Genomic DNA, 9,030 nt, shown 5'->3' with positions numbered 1-9,030 from the left:
TATTATAATAATGATAGTGTTATATAATATAATATAATATAATATATACCGTAAATAGTATATAATCTTCTATAATACAATTTTAATTATCATATATATATATAATATATAAAACAAATAGTGCACGTTTAAATTATGCAATAATAGGCAGGTCACTCACGGAGGGAGATGACGTTGTAGTCCATTGGCCGTGATGTGTGATGTCGATGTGTTTATACTCGACGCCAAAATCGTCGGAAATCCCAATCACTCCCGCGTGGACTGCGAGAGACCATCTATGGCGCTGCCAACCAAACCACACGTATTTTTCGCGTACAGATATTGCGCGAATTTAGACTTGCCTGACAATTTTGGCGAGTGGATATAATTTAGCGGGTCGGCTGAATTATGAATTATGCTGTAGATATTTTTCGGTATGAATTATCGCGGCATTGTTATTTCGCGGTCTCGACCCTAACCTTAACTCTAACCCTAACCATCATGTTAACCATAGCCCTAACCCTAACCGGACCGCAATCTTAACTTACTTTTAAGTAAGTAGTAAGTAAGTAATAGTAAAATAGTAAAAAAAAATTTATGTCCACTTTTTCATAATTGAAGTTGATTCTGTTCACTTTTCAGTTTTCATGTTTAAATTGCTTGGCATTATACTTGCTATTCGTTGCTGGTGTACGATGTGAACAAACACTCGTGACTCATACCCTACATAGCCCAGTACCAAGCATTTTAATGTTGTGATAATAAACATATCATCAACTCGCCCAGATTTTTTGGATTTTTACTAGTTGAAAAAACACTTATCAGGTAAAGAATTTGAGGAAACATTTAGTGCCATTAGTACTTACTTTTCATGTAAAAAAAATGATTGAGGACGCAACATTTACAAATATAACCCATAGGAAATCGTGACGTAGTAATTTAATTGTAACCGCTGCACGTGCACAAGCCGGCTTTACCATGACCGTACACATCTGACTCACCACGCAACGCTGACCGTGCCAGATACGACATTGAACTCTGAGTCTGCTTCGTATGGATAATTATCAGTGTTCGTGTATGGCAAGTTAATTCCACCACTACCTCCGCTGCTTGCCTGACCTGCAATGGAAAATCAAGGATTGTAGCCTCGTCTACACGTAGTTATACCCTTAACCAGAGTTAAAGGACTATTGAAGTCAAATTTTCTAACTTCTGTAACGTTTGTATACATAGAACAGTACAATTCAATCATGTATTCCATTTCAAATCCGGCGCGCCAATTAGTAATAAACACTATGAATAGTAATCTAGTCAGGTGACGTCACGGCCCAAGTTGAGCGACGCCACGCTAATGCAAGTTGATGTGTGTGTATAAGATGAAAACAGAAAGCAATAATTTCAATGATTCTAGTGATTACGCAGGTGATGATGATATTTATAGTGATTTACCAGTTGGATATAGGTTTGAGCGTGAATATACACGAAGAGGAAATTGAGGAGAATCGTCTGAAAAAAGCAACACGAAGAGTCGACACAAACTTCTCAAGAATCAGAACAGTCACAACATGGCGGAATGGAAGCTTCGATACCCGATTGGACTGTAACAAAATACTGGTGTTCTTGTGGTGTTTGTGAATTTAATGAAGTACGGCACCTCTGAAATGTATATGCTGACATGAGAATGAAAGAACCAGGGTTATTGTAGACAGTTGACGCTAGACCAGGTAAGTCATGCAAGTACACTGATCACCGGCTTATCACGCTCGTCAGAATCACATGTATCTGTATCATGTACATGTATCTCGCAAGTCACGTACATATATCCATGAATGCATTATCTCACACAGGTAATGATATGTATGTAGCATAAATATAAGTACATTTACAGGCTACATGTTTGTGTCTTCCAGTGATAAATAAGCATGAAAAATAACAAAAAAAACATCGAATATTTAACCACCGCCACGGCACTATGTTTACATAATGGCGTCGCTGTCAACTTGGGGCCGTGACGTCACATGACCTAGATTACTATTCAGTGTTTTATTACTAATTGGGCGCCGGATTTGAAATGAATACGTTACTGAATGTATTTCTATGTATAAAACGTTACAGAAGTTAGAAAATTTGGACTTCAATTGTTCGTTTAATGCTTACCGCAGGTCCGACGTGGTTTCTGTGTACCGTGTAGATCATTGGCGTCCCTGGGCGGCAGGTAGGGCGATGTCGATGTCCGGCGGTGAACGAATACTGTCAGCAGATCTGACGTAGCCACCATCTGTCCCGATAATCGCGTCGACGTAGCGCTAACATTCAGCTATTATAGGAGCATACCATGATGATTACACACGAACGCACGGCACGGCACGGCACGCGGGCACGCAGTGATTAGAGTCCTAATCGGCTGACATACTAAGTAGGACCACGGGTTGCCGACGGTCTTGTAACCTTTACCGTCCGGCTAGCTTGTATCGAATACCGATACGAATACCCGATACGATACCGACAGCTACCTTGTATCGGATAGCGATAGATAGCCACATACCGATACCTGATAGCGATGGCTCGTTTGTATCGATCCGGGATACTCGATTGGCGTACCTGTATCGAATACGGATAGACCGATACCGACACCGATACCGACATCCTCGATAGCCGGACACCGTCCCGATACCGCGACACCGATACGATATTGACGACTAGCCCTTGTAATTCGATACGCGTACCCGAGTCGCGATACCAATACGATGACCGAATACCGACAGGCTACCCTTGTATCACGCTGCTTTTGCAGTCACTTAATATAATAATATTATTTCTACTGGTCTAAACGCATGAAATAAGCGCCGGTAATGCCGGTACTTACAACATTCACAAAAGTTCTATACATACATACACAAATAGAGGATAATATCGCTCTACGGATGAGATATAAAGGTATTGTATCTATTACTATATTTAGTAGAGCGATAATAATATAGTGGTCTCTTATTATATGTTCAAGTGGTTTAGATGCTAGTGCGTGTGAGAATGCCTGTGACCGTCACACGACTGGTGCGATCCGGCGACAGGATAAATTAACTAGCGGCAACAAAACTAAGACATCTCAATTCATATTGCATTGGGCGTAGAAGACCGAAAGCTGCGTTTCGTTTTTGCTTGTTCTCAGCGTGCATGATAAAATCAAGGTCCATAATAGACATTTCCGCTATTCCCAGAAAATTTTACTAATAAGAATATAGAAAGAGTCATGTAAAAAATTCTATAAAAATCATATTCTGTAATAGTAGATAATATTCTATATAATAATATAGAATATTTTTGGCATAGGAAATTTTTCTATTATGCGAACTGTTGATAAAATGGCAACAGTCATTTTGTCATATCTATAATAGCATAAAGGTAATGCTGTGTGCCGCTCACACGCATTCGTTACAGTAACAACGATGTAAATTAATAATAAAATAATAATAAGTAGAAACGCTGTAAGTGTGAACGCGAGATATAAAGAGGTTTGTTAACTATTGACCCGTATGAGATTAAGTGAAGTAGAAAATCTGCTAATTAACTTAACGTTAAGTTATTCTGCTATAAGCCTCGTCGATGAATTACGGGAGTAATCTAATAGTCTAAACTGTATAGGCGCCAACTTACCCTTGTCCATGGTTCTAATGGATAGTAGACCGGGCTGGCTACGTGAAAACGATATATATTATATATATATTATATATATATATATATATATATATTGCTCTCTTGCTCTTGCACTTATTTAACGGAGCTAGTTTCATCATACCTTATTAATTACTGTTAGTTTTGCATAAGGCCATGCGGGTCGCGTTGGTGACAAACCGATGGAATAGATTCGGTGCACACGCGATGCAGGCTGAAGGTAATATAAGAAGTAATAAGGTGGCTAATGACGTTGAACAGAGGGGTCAGAGTGCGGGATAATCTGTCATCACCCGCAGCCGACGTACGTCGTGACCAGGGAGGTCGAACAACAAGTTCGGGTGCATTTAAGAGAGTTGGGAGAAAGAGCAGGAGGCACTTCTCCTCTATTTGGTTGACTGTCACTGACGTGTATTTGTACGCATTCAGCCTTACGTATCTGCTCTCTGTTCAACTCACTGTGGCATTATGTCGAATGCAACTCTTTGTGGTAGGTTACTTTACTAGTTCGTGTTTTACTTCTTATCTTACGCTGTTGCTATGCTCTACTCTTATTGCTCTTGTACCTCACCCTAGAAGTACGAGGTTACATTTGGTACCGTGATCTAAGAAACCTCGAGTTTTGAGTTGCACGCGTGTTGGTGCTGGGGTCATTCTTCGTTGATCTGCGAGCAAATTGCTAAGGTAAGTGAGAACGTAGCGTATCAGTCACTATTAGTTATGCTCATATGTCGCATTTCCGCCCTAGGTATAGCAGTGATTATAGTTAAGTAGTTATGGCTAGACTTTAGTTTGTATATCTAACTGCGAAACTCACGGCATGACCCATCAAGCTCCACCACCACCACGGACTCTAAATTTAGAGGAGTTGGCTACCCTCTTTTCAAATTCACTGCAGCCATGCATATATACGGCAGCAGGCTCGCTAAGTCGAGCTTTACGGGTTGCAGAGGTGCGGCAATCTATCCCACGGTTCATGAGGGATCGTTCGGTAGTAGGCCCGAGTTTTGCTGATTGGCGAGCCACATTAGAGTGGGCCCAGGTCGAGTTAAGTTTGCACGACAACTCGTTGAAACAATTTGCGTTGTCCATAGTAGGGGGTCATGCCGCGGAGTTTTGTAGACGGAAGTTGCTTGAAACGCCAGCGATTGAGTGGAAAGACCTCAGTGTGAAACTCATTAAGCGATTTGCCGATCCATTACGAGAAGAGCAAGCGCTTCATGAACTGAAGTCTTTCTGTCAACAGCGGGGTGAGCATAAAAGGCAGTACGGAGATCGTTTGCAATCTCTCGCAACACGGGCGATGGCGTTGGAGAAGATTCAAACGGCAGAGGTATAGAAACAACTAGCTGACGTATTTCTTGATGGTCTAGTATCAATCGCCACACAGAAAATGCTGCTTGCTCGTAAACCGCAGACGCTATCGCAAGCTATCGAATTAGCCGCTGACGAAGCGTATATAGAGGCGGGTTTAGCAATGCGATTACGCAATAGAGCGATTGGTAGCGTTTCTGATATGGCAGCGATGGAGATGGGAGAGGCCATGGAAGTTGGCGCAGTCTTGGCAGGTACGGGAACTGCGCTGGTGGCTGAGATACGTAATTTGTGTTCATTGATGACACAAAGCAAAAAGCGGCACGATGGTAATGCACGGGGGCCACATAACGCGCCGCGGTTGAATTACCAGAATAACGGTGGGAGATCCGTGCCCCCCAGTCGTTGGGTTAACCCCACGGCCCGGGCACGTATCGGATATCTGCCTAACCCAGATTCACAACCTGGTTTGGTAGAATTTCGCGCGAGTAGCGACGCGAGATGATGTGTGTTTCCACTGCGGCCGCCGGGGGCACTTTCCACGGGATTGTCGGGTGAGCATGCCTAATAGACAGCCGGGAAACGCCCCCTCCCCACCGCTCATGCAGCGTCGGCAGTAGAGAAAGGTAGGGGTTTATCGCGTATCGAGAAGACTGGGGCACACAGAACTTGTGCGCCCATGTGTACGATTTAGATAGGGCCATTGAGTTTGTCGGCTTTGGTTGACACAGGTAGTGACGTCACGCTTACAGTTACAAAGCGTGGAACAGATTAACGCGGCATGTGCGGATGAAGGCGGGTTTTGTACCGGCGGTTCAATGCGCCACCCACTTGGTATCAATATCAGGCCAGCAATTGGGTATGGTCGGGGCCAGCTCCCTTAAGATAGATGTAACCCTACGTTAGGGAGGTGTGCTACCCATGCTAAAACCTAGACGTCTCTCTTATTCAGACGACCCGGTTACGCACGCAACAGAGCGACTCCACAAAGCATTTACATAGATCGAGAGAAACAATAGAACTGCGCGGCTGAAAAATAAATGAATTTACGATCAGCGCGCTAGACAGTTTCAGTACGAGCCTGGCGATCCAGTTCTTTGGTACAACCCGGTTTTATCTGGCACACAGACACGTAAGTTTGCATCTCTATGGAGAGCGCCTTATCGAATAATCGAAAAGCTTACATCGAGACGTGTCTGCATTAAGCGCGACGATAGTACACGCACGTTTGATGTGCACGTTAGTAATTTGCGACCTGCCCACCCCTTTCAGGAGTGGGACGTGCCCGCTCATGACATTACTGTAGAAACGGGGGGGGCGTACGCGACCTGTGAGAGAGGCGACATTGGTTGCACCAAGGGCCGTAAGCCCGGTAGGAACATGTGATGGGGATGCTAGTTCTCAGTGGGATGACGAAGACGATGTGCCTCTAGCTCGTTTACGTTCCTTTCCAGAACAGCATGATGGCGGCTTGGTGGATAACCGCGCTGATGGCTGCAGTGCTGATGCTCCCGATTGCTACGAGAGCCAGTGACGTACACCAGCCATCACAGGGTATCGCGTTTGTACCGAGGGGTCAAATAAGCGTAACTCAATCCCCTTGGGCTCTAGCTTTTACGGTAAATTTCACTGCTATTCAAGAGTATCTCGCCACCATTGAGATCCAGCTTGCAGATATGCTTAAGTTGCCGCCGCCACCACAGAAAGCCACATCCTCCTGCTCAGTAACCGCATACGCTAACCAACTTAGGGTCCAACTTCAGTCCCTGTTTAACGAGCACGAAGGGTGGTTTCAACGCCGCCTCGAGATCATGACGCAGCAGCTCAAGGATCTGCATTCTCTGCATCACGGCAGAGACAAACGTGGTTATTAGTTTACAAACGAGGTTACACTTACTCTCTCCCTCTTCACTATCTAGAGGGAATAGAGGGAAGATGGGTTGAGGAGATGTAGGAAGGGTGGGTTGAGGGGATAGAGGGACGGGTGGGTTGAGGGGATAGAGGGACGGATGGGTTGAGGGGATAGCGCGGAGGATAAATTAAGGTGATGGAGGAGGGGGCTGGGGTGAAGGGGAGGCTGAGTTGAGGGTAAAGTGCGGAGGATGAATTAAGGTGATGGAGGAGGGGGCTGGGGTGGAGGAAAGGATAGGTTAAAGAAAAAGAAGAGATCGTGAGCTGACTGCTATAAGGAGGGAGGGATTTCCTGCAGGGCAAAGCACAGATCGATACTCACCTCCGTTCATCAGGTATCCCAGCTCGTATCTCGCCTTCTTTATTCGTAGCAAGTCGGCAGATAAAGTGGTGGTAAGCGGTGGTGGCGCGGCGAGTAATTCGTCCAGGCACGGATAATTTTTCGACACCTAGAAACCAATATGAAGAACCGAATTATAGTAATGTGATAATTACTAATATAATTAATTAGTGATTAAAATATAGTATAGAATAGTAGTAGCTCGTACCGAACGCGAAGTTTTACTCTATAGATTGATATAGAGAGATTATAATCCTATTAGCAGCAGGCAACCACCTGAATCTAGCCGAACACAATATATTTGATACAATCCACAACAATAAAAGATAGTTTGATGGCACAGTTGTAGTGTGCACGCACACACGTGTGCTGGGATTCAGATAAAGTTTTATTGTGCAGGTGAAATATATATACGTGTGCAGTGGAGTAATGGTACACTGTAAATGTGTACGGCATGGTACACTGTGTAGTAATATAACAGCATATTGTAGAGGTATATTGTACTGGTATTTTTCACAGATATATTGTAAATGTGTATTGCATAGATATACCGGTATATTGTATAGGTGTCTAGTTATAATTTACTGGTATATTGTACTGATATATTCAGGTATATTGAATATTTATACACGTATATTTTATAGGTATACTGTCGTATTGTACAGGTATGCTGCATAGGTATATAGAACAGGTGAGAATTATGTGTTTTGCATATATTGGTGTAATAGTACAGGTGTGAGATTTATGTGTTTTGCATATATTGGTGTAATATAGTACAGGTGTGAGATTTATGTGTTTTGCATATATTGGTGTAATATAGTACAGGTGTGAGATTCGCACGCACGCACGTACGCATGCATGTACGCACGCATGCACGCAAGCACACACGCAAGTATGAACGCACGCATGCACGTACGTACGCACGCAGGCACGCACGCACGCACGCATGCACGCACGCAGTGATTAGAGTCCTAATCGGCTGAAATACTAGTAGACGACGGTTGACCGACGTTCTATGTAACCTTACCGTCGGTTACCTTGTATCGATAGGGATAGATACCGATACCGATACCGACGGCTACCTTGTATCGATAGCGATAGATACTGATACCAATACCGATACCGATACCGATACCGATACCAATACAGACGGCTACCTTGTATCAATACCGATACCGATAACGATACCGACGGCTACCTTGTATCGATACCAATACCGATGGCTACCTTGTAGCGATACCGATACCGATACCGATGGCTACCTTGTATCGATACCAATGGCTACCTTGTATCGATACCGATACCGATGGCTACCTTGTATTGATACCGATACCGATACCGATATCACCGGCTACCTTGTATCGATACCGATACCGATACCGATACCGATACCGACAGCTACCTTGTATCACCTGCTTTTGCATCACTTGTGTATGTATGTATACAATGTTGCGAATGTTGTAGTACCGGCATTACCGGCCGCATTATTTCTTACGTTTAGACCATAGAAATAATATAGTAGACGATAATAATATAGTGTCTCTATTATATTTCTATGGTTTAGATGCAGTGCGTGTGAGAATGCCTGTGACGTCACAACTGGTGCATCCGCGACAGGGATAAATTAACTAGCGGGCAATAAACTAAGACATCTCGATTCTATTCATTGCCGTAGTAGAAGGACGCTGCGTGTTCGTTTTGCTTGTCTCAGCGTGCTTGATAAAATCAAGGGTCCATAATAGACATTTCCTTATTTAAAGAATAGAAATTGTTCTATTAGAAAAGTTTTCTAATAAGAATATAGAAAGAGAATA

At 43.6% G+C, this 9,030-nt stretch overlaps 1 protein-coding gene across 1 annotated transcript in view; it reads right to left on the bottom strand.

Annotated features, from left to right (window-relative positions):
• Positions 1-9,030, bottom strand: part of LOC106807642 — a 63,545-nt gene that overhangs the window by 13,264 nt on the left and 41,251 nt on the right. The window contains exon 8 of the mRNA XM_014810053.1: positions 7,199-7,325. Coding sequence (XP_014665539.1) covers positions 7,199-7,325 — 127 coding nt within the window. The remainder of the gene's footprint in view (positions 1-7,198; positions 7,326-9,030) is intronic.

This window comes from Priapulus caudatus, unplaced genomic scaffold (genome assembly GCF_000485595.1).
Source record: "Priapulus caudatus unplaced genomic scaffold, Priapulus_caudatus-5.0.1 Scaffold227, whole genome shotgun sequence".
Lineage (NCBI taxonomy): Eukaryota > Metazoa > Priapulida > Priapulimorpha > Priapulimorphida > Priapulidae > Priapulus > Priapulus caudatus.
Note: the sequence above shows the minus strand (reverse complement) of the source record. Positions and strands in the feature narration are given on the sequence as shown.